Source organism: Panthera uncia, chromosome B1 (assembly GCF_023721935.1).
Source record: "Panthera uncia isolate 11264 chromosome B1, Puncia_PCG_1.0, whole genome shotgun sequence".
Classification (NCBI taxonomy): domain Eukaryota; kingdom Metazoa; phylum Chordata; class Mammalia; order Carnivora; family Felidae; genus Panthera; species Panthera uncia.
This window is the reverse complement of record NC_064811.1, coordinates 187,100,774-187,112,784: the sequence shown is the minus strand read 5'-3', so window position 1 is coordinate 187,112,784 and position 12,011 is coordinate 187,100,774. Positions and strand designations below refer to the sequence as shown.

General features: G+C 47.7%; 1 protein-coding gene across 1 annotated transcript in view; it reads left to right on the top strand.

The window, feature by feature from the left end:
- The window catches only part of TENM3 (teneurin transmembrane protein 3), a 294,059-nt gene that overhangs the window by 264,530 nt on the left and 17,518 nt on the right, over positions 1 to 12,011 (top strand). Inside the window, exons 21-22 of the mRNA XM_049631792.1 lie at positions 9,143 to 9,318; positions 10,607 to 10,842. Coding sequence (XP_049487749.1) covers positions 9,143 to 9,318; positions 10,607 to 10,842 — 412 coding nt within the window. The remainder of the gene's footprint in view (positions 1 to 9,142; positions 9,319 to 10,606; positions 10,843 to 12,011) is intronic.

The following is a 12,011-nucleotide window of genomic DNA, read 5'->3' as shown; positions in this document are numbered from 1 at the left end:
ACTCTTGATCTCTGCACTGTCAGCGCAGAGCCTTGGCATGGGGCTCAAGCCCACGAACTGCGAGATCGTGACCTGAGCCGAAGACGGACGCTTACCCGACTGAGCCAAATCGATGTTGCCACGATCGCCCGGCATTCGTTTGTTCGCTGGGCACCGTGCATTCAGCGGGAACGCAGCGTGGGCCGGGCACCAGCGTTGCACGCCCGGAGGGTGCAGAGCGGAAAGGCACGTTCGCCCCTCTCAAGGAGCTCAGGGTCCCCGGAAGGAGACAGAGAAGGGGTCGCTGTAAGGGTGTTGAGCGCGAAGGTGGAGTGTCAGCCGCCCTGTGAGAATACAGAAGAGGACCATCCCCATCAGCTTGGGGACTGGGGACAGGCATAAGGCAAGAAGCAGCCCCCCGAGGGGGGGCACGCTTAAGCTTCATCTTGAAGATTATGAATGAAAGCTAGCAAAAAGAGCTGGAGTGTTCTAGGCCAGAGAAAGCATGCATTCAGGAGCAATCGGGTGTGCCTGGGGGCTCCGTCGGGTAAGCGTCCGACTTCGGCTCAGGTCACGATCTCGCAGTGTGTGAGTTCGAGCCCCGCGTCAGGCCCTGTGCTGACAGCTCAGAGCCTTAAGCCTGCTTCGGGTTCTGTATCTCCCTCTCTCTCTGTCCCTCCCCGACTCATGCTCTCTCCCTCTTTCTCTTTCAAAAATAAATATTTAAATACGTAATTTAAAAAAAAAAAGAAAAAAGAAAAAAGGAAAAGAAACAAATGAAGTCCTGAACCAAGGCTGGGCACAGAACATACAGGGAAGGGGGCTGACTCACCATTAGGAAATGAAACAGAGTTTGGTGACTGAATGCAAGGGGAGAGGGAGAAAGGGCCCCCGACTGAGCTGACTGGGTGGTAGGGCAACGCAGGGAAGAAGCAGGCCGTAGACAAGCGGTGAGTTCAGATCTGGAATTTCGAGGTGCGGTCTACAGCACGTGGTCCAAACACCTGCTCAGCACCGGGAGAAGTGAATTCTGGAGACGAGACGCGGGCACGGGCGTCCTGGGAAGAGCTGAAGGAAGTCACACGGGAAAGGAAGGTAGAAAGTCTGGTTATGAGGGGGCAGAGCGTGTGAGCGTGCAGATTTACAGACTCGATTTCCCTCGGCTTGGTGCCTCCGTTAATCCTTCGGGGTCCACTTTCCACCACCAGACGCTCTTCCCTGAGATCTTGGAAACCTTCAAAGCTGAGCCTCCCCCTCGTGCATCCCAACCCTTTCTTTCGCCCTCCTGCTCCTGAACGACCCAAGTGGGACCATTCCTCTGCTTTCCCTAACTCCTCGCTCGCGTGATCCTCGTTTTCTCTCAAAGCTTGTGAGTAGACGGCATGTTAGTCCGCGTATTGTTTCATCCTAGATTCTGGATCGGTCCAGTGCAGCTCTTGTGCTTCCTTCGGAGTCTTTTCTGTTCACCTCCGTTTTCCAAGTTGTTGATGCCTCCTGGGTCCCTCCTGCCGCCGTCTTCCCATTGTCCCCGTGCTGTCTCCCCTGGGGGGCAGCGGAGGCTGCCTGGAAAGGCGCAGGACTTTGGAAACGAAAACTCTGTGTTCCCACACTGATTCTGTCCCATACTCCGAGCTGTGCGACTTTGGGTAAGTCCCAGCACCCCTCCACAGGCGCCCTCCCCTGTGACGTGAAAGGCTTCTTAAAAATCCAAACATCCCCTCTGTTCCAAAAACTCTCTGATTCCGAAATGTCCCCCCAGCTTTCCACAGGGGCCCCTTCGAGGCTTATTCGGAAAGGAACATTTCAGAAGTTACCGGATCTCCTTTGCCACAATCCTGAGGCACGCTGCGTTGCCATCACCCTTGGTATCCTGCGGGTCACGCTGGTGTTAGCGATGGCAATGTGTAATAATAAGTAAACTTTTATCTTCCCAAATGGGCTCCCTGCTGGTTTTTTAGCCTGTCCCAACCGGCCACGCGTCTCCTTGTCATGCAAGACGCTGCCCTTTCCACAGTGGGCATCTGTGTTCGGCGGAACAAGTACCAAAACACAGAGGAGGACAAAAGACAAGCATGGGTTTGTCATCTGAACACTGCCAAGCGCCGTGGAATAGTAGACCCGGGAGGATGAGGGCAGGCACAGTTCTTTCTTACAGATTCTCTGAAGCCCAAATTTCCCTTGGCATCAGCTATCTAGCAAGCCAAGACCTGCCCACGACCTGTTATCTAAACAAATGAGTTCTCCTTATATCAGCCTTCCTCAGTCAATAAATCTTTCAAACCCCAACTAATTCTGGAATGTCCTGACTTGGATGCCTTGGTCCCCAGGGGGAGGAATTTCACAGCTGGGCGTTATCTCCCTGTCGCTTGTCCCTGATGTGGCCATGGCTGTGTAAGGAAAGAGGCCCTGGGTCACTTTTCTTGAATTCGATCTTTGAAACTTTCGCCCCGTCTGTGACCGTCGATCGCTAGGCTCCATGTTCGAAGAGAGGGCTGGACCAGAGGGGTGAGGAAGGAAAGACCCAGCAGGTCTCCGCCTCTCTGAACTCGCTATCCGGGATGTTAGAACGAGAGCATAGTGGCTTGAGTTCACGGACTGCCGCCTTTTCTGGTTTTATGCAGCCAAGCACTGGTCCGAATTGGTCCCCATCAGCAAGAGCTGTGAATGAGATTAAACAGCTGCAAAGAAATTTAAGTGTCAGCCACCTCCCCACCCCCATGCAGTTGTCACCCCTGCTCATCAAGATCCTCTTAGCACGCGAGACAAAAATCATGTAAATTAATACTTTCTTGTGTCTGTCTTCTTTTGCATTTTCCCTGTCATTTTTGGCAATATGTAGGTAGCCGTCAACTCAGTCCCAGACAGGCCCATGATTTTGGAGTTGGCTGATTGCCCTGCCTTCCTTGGTGATGGAACCCTTTTACATTTTCTATCCAGAACCTGATTTTTGAGGATTTCTTAATGGATAATATTGCTATTGAATTCAAAGAAATTATGATCTATCTGTGAGATCATTGTTAGAACACATCGACCTCAGGTTCCTTTCTAGAATAGGTAAATGCAAATTCTTCTGATATCAGTGTTACTCGTCACAGCCTTGCGGTCACGATTCCCAGTCAGTCCACCATTAGAAGCTTAAATCAGGCTCTGCTCCGCTGTTCCCGCTGTTTGCGCACGCCCTTCGTCGGGAACGAGGATCCAGGAACGATTTGTGCACGCCTTTGGTTACGATGGGGTTAGTAATTTTGTTCTACTTTACTACAATGACAGATGAGAGGTTGTTTCACATCAGCATTGTGGGGAAAAAAGCATTGCCGTAACAGAGGGCGAGATTGAGGGGAATTGTTTGGGGTTTGCTGGCTGTTAAACCATGGAAGGAAATCTGAACCTAAGGAACCCCAGTGGTTGGAAGAGAACATTCTCCCTCTGTATTGGGGCGGGGGGGGGAGGAATTGGGGAGAAAGGCAGGTTAGGTAAGTCCTTTACTGTGATGCAAGCCTGGAAACTTAGTGCCCTCACTAAGCAGCTCTCACAGTAAGCTTATTCTGGGATGGCCCGGGGAACATGGGGGGTGGGGGCAGTCAGGACTCCGCTTGAACATTTATCCCACCCAGGGGTCTCCAGAATATAATGAAACCAGCATTTCCTGCTGTATTACCTTCTCAGAGCAGGCTGAGTTTGGGCTGGAGAAACCAGTCAGTACAGAGCATACATTCAGTAGCTTCACTCTCCTATAGGTGAAGAGAATAATGGTTTGAGAGCGGGGAATAGCCAGCATTATCTGAGTAAAGACATAAGTTTGTCCCCTTTTTGAGACAGACCCACTGCCATGCTGGATTATAAACCCAAAATCAGCCTAAGGGGTAAAGAACAGACCACATCACGTTCACTTCTCCGGAGTGATCATTGCTTCTTCTCTCTGGTTTGCTTGCTTCTCTAAAGCCCTACTCTAATTTAACAGGATTTTTCTCAAAAAAACAAAAAACTAAAAAACCAAAAACAAAAGATCATCTTTAAAACAAACATTTGATTAAAGAGGCCATCTTATGGGAAAACACTGAAGATCACAGATAATCCTGTTGAGTTTTAAAGAAAGTTTTTGAGAACTGCACATTGTTTCCGCTTGAATAAATTTGCAATATCAATAGTCTGTTGACATTGTATTGGTAACAGTCTGACTCAGGCAATTTTTCCCTCCGTGGAGGAACCACAGAAGATAAGTAGGCAGGGAAGTATTCTCCTAGTGGTGTTTCAGAAGCTTAATCTGGTGTCAGTGAATATGGCGGGAGGCGGGAAGGTGAGGTTTTACATCTAGGGTGGCTGTGGGGATGGGCACAGGGATCGGAGAGATCAGGAAGGAAGAATGAAGAGGGAGGACCTCCATGAGGGGGAGGGAGGAAATTTCACGTCCGGATGAAGCCGGCATTTCAGCTGAGAAGGGCTGAGACTCTGACTCTCTGGGGCATTTGTCCATAAGCCCACTGCTTAGGAAACTTAAAAAGAGATTTAAAAATATACCACAAAGGCTAAAACAGCAAGTCTAGGCAAAAATGCACTCAAAATTAAAGACGAACAAATAGATAAACATCAAATAAGGGCATCCCATCAGTGAAAGAGCACAAGGTCACGGAGAGCCCGAGGGAGTTTGTCTTTTCCAGGGAGAGTCCTTTATGAAGAGGGTCAATTGGGAGCCAAAAGAATGTGCTGTGTTATGAATTTGAAGCTGTGAGGCTAAGACCAGATGAGTGAACGGAGAGCATGAAGTTGATGTTCTATTCAAATTCCCTAGAGCCTATTGCATTGTAAATTCAAAGGGCTAATAAAAGAAAGCTACATCTCAGATATACGAGCTGGGCAGGCCTGGTTCACCACCAAAGCCAAGCAATATTAAATAGAGCTACGGACTTGCACAGAAGCAGAGATGATGTCCGGAGGCATGTATTTGATGGGAAGGCCCCTTTTAGTACGTAGGGTCAGTGCATCTCAGAGGACAATTGGACATTTGTTGGTGCGTTGTTTCCTCTCTCTTGTGGAGGGAAAGAAGGGCTCACCTGCCGTTTCTGAAAGTACCTGGAAGTCCATGACTACTTCTTTTCTCTCGTTCCCTTACCCACAGTCCCCTGGTAACCTTCCTGTCTCTTGCCCGTCTTGTTTTCATTTCTCTTGACATAGGTGCCAGTCTGTGAAAATGTTTTCACTGACCCACGCTGAAATTAAAAATAAATAAATAAACGACGCGGAGATTTTTTTTTTCCCCACAAAACTTTACTTCTTCCTTTTAAACAGCTGACCCTCACACTGAAATTAGGTCCTTTGTCCCATGGGTTTCTTTAAGTGGCCTTCCTTTATGAGATGACAGAAGGTAACAGGTAATAGTTTTTTAGACAAGAAATCTACGCTGGTCCCTCGTTTTTTTCCCCCTGCAACATCGGGGAAGTCTGGGAAGTGCTCCCCACGAGCCCTGTGACCTTCGCCCCTGGGCTCTTCCAGTCCTGCCATCACGTTGGCCCGATGAAAACCTCGCTTTCCTGTACCTTCTCCAGCTCCCACAGACTCGGGATGAAGCCCACTCAGGGGGCTAACAGTGGGCCCTCCCTGGACGCTCTTCTGCTCACAGCCCCCCACCCCCTGCACTCCTCCCCACCCGCCCTCCCTGTCACCAGTCACCAGTGCTGCCTTATCTACGTGTCCAAGCCATGCATCTCTTTCACGGCCAGGCTCAGGTCCCACCTTGATGCCTCCTACCCACAAAGGTTACTTGTAGCTTCATTTTCCTGTGTGACCTTCCCGTGTCACGGCAGCATGACCTTGTCTCCTCCTCCCGCACTCGGGGCGCTCTGGCCACCCCTACCCCTCACGTGGCTGCCTGTCGTTAGGTTTTCACATGCATGTCCTCTGTCCCCAACCAGACATCATATGCCCTTTCGTGCCGCAGTTCCCCAGCCTTGTAGCCTGCACGGAAAGCTTATTCAGAAACGGCGGCGTGACCGCTTAGGCGGAACCTCTGAGCAGCTGTCTCGTGCAAGCACGTCCCCCTACCTGCGCCTTAACGTCGATCTAGCCACTGCCCCGAAGGCACAAATTCAGAACTTCCAGGACTCAAGTGGGAAGCCGGGCCGCTAAGATCCCAGCTTCACCCTGTGCCATTCTGACTCTCCTACCCACAAAGGTTACCTGTAGCTTCATTTTCCAAAGAGCCAAAGGCTGATAGGTTAGAGTCTGGACGTGCAGCACCCCATGGTCTACGGTGATGCACACAAAATGCCTTCCCAGCACGACGTGGAGCGTGTGGTAAGCCAGCGAAAGAGCAGAGGCAAAGGTTGGGGAAATGCTTTCTGCGGGAGAAAGGTGACGTTCCCGCTTAGGTTGAAGGGAGCTCGGAAACATCAACCAGCAAACGGGCAGAAAGGGCAGGCGAGTGACAGCAGCGAGAAGGAATCGGCAAAGTGTCTGCGGGGTGGCGTCATCCGTGTAAAGCTATAGTTTGCCACTTTCCGGCAGGCTCTGTGATTTACAGGAGGGGTCATGGGCCTGGGGTCCCGGTGCATGGAGGCATCCCTTGGGCCCAGTCATTGGATGCCACGAGAGCCTGAGGGAGTCACCTGAGCACATCGTCTTTTCCTTTTTCCATCTGTACAGTGGGAGGGAGGTGGGTGCCGTGCTGAATTTTCTCTCATGTAGGGGCATTCAGACGGAAGTCAATTTCTTAAAAACACAATAGCGAGTGAGAACTAAAGAGATGCAAGAATTATGTCCAGGTTATGATCAGACCTTGGGCTGGGTTTTGTCAGTAATTCTGTATAAGTAAAGCCAGGCCTTCCTTGCTCGTTTCTTCAAGAGCAATCGTTTCTTTTAAAAAGCAACGACAGCCGTAAGCCACGTTGGGTTTCTTTCATTGACGTCTTCATCTGCCAGGGGCATTTCGGATGGTGGGGAGGGGAAGGGGTCTGCTTTTTGTTGATTTCAGCTCTGCCTTTTATGGGTCCAAACAATGACCGCGCTTAACGGCACATTTTCTTTCTCTTTGCTTCTCGGGCGCTTGCTTGTCTCTCCTGAGTACCCATGCGTGCCGCTGGCTAAGTAGCATGGCAAATTGTCAGATCAGGTCAGACGTCCCCTCCGCCAGACTGATGCTGTCCCCACTAGATGAATGGAATCACCTCATCGTCTCTCTCCCATTCCTTCTTCCCTTCCTGTCTCTACCGTGGCATTGCCCTTGCCCCCATCTTCTCTACTTCTGTTACCTAGAATCTTCTCAGATGCCAACCACAGTTTTCGAAGCCACTTTTTTACCCTCTAAACCCCCCTATCCTTTTATTCCAAAGTATCACTTAAATATGTTCTTCTACCCTTTATTCCCTGTTGCCCATATTCACACCGGTTATCGGGATCCTCTCCTCCCCTGGGAACTTCTGTCTTCTGCTAAGAAGATTCTTTCTCTACTGTTCTGCATCTGGGCTCATTGTAACTGGGATATGGTGCAGGTCTCCGTTGCCGCTTAGAGCTTTTCTTTTTTTTTTTTTTTTTTTAACGTTTATTTATTTTTGAGACAGAGAGAGACAGAGCATGAATGGGGGAGGGTCAGAGAGAGAGGGAGACACAGAATCGGAAACAGGCTCCAGGCTCTGAGCCGTCAGCACAGAGCCCAACGCGGGGCTCGAACTCACATACCGCGAGATCGTGACCTGAGCCGAAGCCGGACGCTTAACCGACTGAGCCACCCAGGTGCCCCGATTAGAGCTTTTCTTAACAAAGCAGCCTTAGCACCCATCTGAAATCCAGGCTTACGTGAGTTGTTATCCCACGGAAGTTCCTCGTTTTCCATCTGGAATTTGCTATTTTTTCTTTCTTCAAACCACATTGTCATTTTTTTAATTTTCTCTGGTGCTGCCACAAAGTGCAAAGTCACCGCAAAATCAATTCTTTGGTGAAATGTTGTATCTACGATGCATATTTATGATTATAGGACAGCGTTTTAATAATATATCCTGGGGCACCTGGGTGGTTCAGTCAGGTAAGTATCCAACTCTTGACCTCAGCTCAGGTCTTGATCCCAGGGTTATGCGTTCGAACTCTGTGTTAGACTCTGCACTGGGCCTGAAGCCTACTTAAAAAATAATAATAAAAATAAAATACGTCCTAACATTTTAGTTATAAGTTCCTCTTCTACTTCCATGCTAAAAAAGTATGTAATAAAAAAGAAAATAATCATTGAATGTCAGGAAATATTACATCTCAGTTCAGTAGACATAATAAGTCATCATTTGAGAACTCACCCCTTGCTACAGTGTCAGTACAGATGAGATAGATTATCACCACTCCTGCCAACACTTAAGTCTGAAACTTACCATTATAATATTTTTTTTTAGTGTTTATTTATTTTTAGAGAGAGACACAGAGCATGAGCAGGGGAGAGGCAGAGTGAGACGGAGACACAGAATCTGAAGCAGGCTCCAGGCTCTGAGCTGTCAGCACAGAGCCGGACGCGGGGCTTGAACTCACGGACCTCGAGATTACGACCTGAGCCAAAGTCGGTTGCCTAACCGACTGAGCCACCCAGGCGCCCCGCCGCCCCCCCCAAAACTTACCATTATAAAGAGTGTCAACACTGAGGAATAGGAAAGTTTTTTTAAAAGGCTTTATTTTCTCAGTTTGTTGAAGGCGTCACAAGATACGAAAAGAATATTTCTACATAGGCACGTACATACATGTATGATTACTGTTGCACAAAGTTTTATACGTTCATATTGCTCTGCTGTAGGGGGCATAAATGAGTAAAACTTTAAAACCTGATGTAACGGCGAATTAAATCCATGTTGTAGAAAATATGGAGAATACTAAGGCATTTAATATCAGTAAACACGTTCCCTTTGAAACAGCAAATTAGACGTGCAGGAGGATTTTGGTCACACTTCAAAGAATAATATGCTGAGGTGGAGAGTTATTCTGTTTACTCTTGCTCTCACCGGCGAGGTTTTTCTGTGTTAAACAGGCTTTTGACTACTTCAAAGCACGTTTGAAGTCCTCACTCTGCACAGCTCATGCAGAAAGACAAATATGCTCCCAAATTTGTGCGGCTGAAAACTGCTGCACCCTCTATTTACAAGTAAGAAGAACCTGCGGTTTGCTAGTTTAATACCGAGTTGATGCCTCTTTTATTTAGCTATGACAGCGAAGGTCGCCTGACCAATGTTACCTTTCCAACGGGAGTGGTCACAAACCTCCATGGAGACATGGACAAGGCCATCACGGTGGACATTGAGTCATCCAGCCGCGAAGAAGATGTCAGCATCACCTCAAACCTGTCTTCAATCGACTCCTTCTACACCATGGTTCAAGGTAAGCACGAAAGCATAAGTTTAAGCTGATAATCTTAAATGCCACTAGAACCCCCTGAGAACGCGGCGACCCCATTTGCTAAGATGAGACAGAAAAGGGAAGGTGAAAACATAAACCTCTAGAAGTAAGCTGAAATCGTCCATCGTCTACAGGTAGTGTTTATTTCGTGAAACATACATATGTTAGATCAGCCAGTGTCCACTCCCACTTCCAAACCCACCTTCATTCCAACCTTTCACGGGCATCATCAGACCCGTTTCGAGTCACTTTCTCCGTGACCTTCTGCGGTCTTCGGGAGGGCGTCCTCTTCACGGCCAAGTAAGTACAGCCGCTTGAGACAGAACCCCTTCTGAATCTGCACACCTTGTGGCCTTTCAGTCCACATATGATGGGATCACTGGACATTTGATACCGAATTTTCAGCGCCCACTTATGTATTATCTGGACTTTATTATTTTTGTTTTTCATTCAGTCCATAGACATATGTATCCAGCATATTCATGATGGGACCGCCTGCCATATTCCTTTTTGACATAATCTTGGAAAAGCCTGTTTGCGATGACACTTGCAGTTGTGAGGTCATGGCCCTAAGCCTAATTACTAAATCTGAGTTAAACTTCTTTGACTCGTTATTTCTACCAGTTCTCTCAAGTAATCTCTGCCGTCGTCGAAAATTCATACTGCTCAAATTCCTTTCTTCCCCCAATGATTCTATATTATTCAAAAAGTTTAAATCGAGGCAGAAGGCTATAATCTAAGAGGCATTTTTGTACAAAAGATAAGATGGCTCCCTTTTTTAAAAGTCCGTTTTGGGGGAACATCACCTCATTTTTTTTTACATACAAGGTGTAGACGTGAGATCTCTTCGAAAGATCTTTAGTACAGGATAGATGGGTTTAGGGGAGGGGAGTCTTCTGAGACCCTGGCAGTCACACCCTGGCTAAAAGAGCACAGAGGTGGCTCTTTCCAGAACGTCCACTGCACATCTGTGGAGACTCAGCCCTCACTTCTTTTGTCAGGCAAATGAGAAAAAGAAATCTAAAGTGGCGAAGGACTTTAAATTCCCCTGAAGTCTGCCTTTAGTATGCAGCCGGTTCCGCTCCAGCAGGAAATGCCAGAAATCAACGTTGTTTCGATACGTTCTAAAAGGACGTCATTGAGTACTTTTTATTTCCTGACAAGCCGAGTTCGGTCAGCATTTGAGAAGTGTGGAACCCTTCTGACTGCACAGCCAACCAAGTGTTGAGTCCAGACTTACAGTTCATGTTTTCCGCTCCTTGTTGTTCAGATCAGTTACGCAACAGCTACCAGATCGGGTACGACGGCTCCCTTCGAATCATCTACGCCAGCGGCCTGGATTCGCACTACCAGACAGAGCCGCATGTCCTGGCCGGCACGGCGAATCCCACGGTTGCCAAGAGAAACATGAGCCTTCCTGGAGAAAACGGGCAAAATTTGGTGGAGTGGAGGTTCCGAAAAGAGCAAGCCCAAGGAAGAGTCAACGTCTTTGGTCGAAAGCTTAGGGTAAGCCGGTGTCGGACGGCAGGTGACGGGGCCGAGCCGTCCCCGAGGGTGCCAGCGGTCACCCTCCCCAGTCCAGGCCTGCCCTCGGCGCAGGGCCTTCCCCAAGAGCACCAGGTCCCTCCAACCGCCACGCCATTAGATCATTCGTGATAAAAGCCAGCTCTTTGAGAAAAGCTTTTTTTCTCCAGATAGCCATGATTAAAAATCAGTTCTTCCCTGGGGCACCCCGGGGGGCTCAGTCGGTTCAGCATCCGACTCATGATTTCGGCTCAGGTCATGATCTCACAGTTCATGGGCTCGAGCCCCACCTCGGGCTCTGTGCTGACAGCTCGGAGTCTGGAGCCTGCTTCGGATGCTGTGTCTCCCCCTCTCTCCGCCCCTCTCCTGCTCACACTCTGTCTCTCTGTCTCTGCAAAATAAATAAACGTTAAAAAAATTTTAAAAAGAAAGAAAGAAATGGACTGGCCATTGAAAGATGGATCCTTTCTTTGCATCCTCAGCATTTTTAAAGTGTAGTTGGGATGCATGGGAGAATATCAATGACAGAACCTGACTGCTGCCTCCTCACTATTGATTTGTATTGTTTTTATGAGAAACGCAACGATACTTTCTGATTATGCTAGTGTAATTGATCTGTGCAGAATGTTCTCTGCATTGCCTTGTTGGGTGTTGTTTTTTTGTTTTGTTTTGTTTTTTTCCCTCCCTCTCACATCATGGGCCAAATATAACTAGAAAGCAAGCTGTGATTTATGTCAGCTATTTGCTAGAGACAACACAGATTAGGTACTAAAACACAGGTTACAAGAAACCTCCTTCAGACCACTATAAACTGAACCTGATTCATCCTTTCTATTAGCAAACAGATTTTAGTTGATCAGATAAATGTAGAGAACTATTCCTAAAATTATTTCCCTTTGCCATTAAAAAAAAAAAAAGTACTTTAAAAAAATCAAGGAGAGAGAACACAACATGAAGCATAACCAATAATGTCCTTTTTTTTCCTGCACCAAAAATGGCTAAATTATTATATATATATAATATATATATATTATATATATATATATTATATATATTATAACAGGCCGGCATTATATACCTTGACAGTCCTTCTGAGTAAGAAACAGCTAATGCATGCTGTCTCTGGCTCTTTGCAAGACATGGAAATGAAG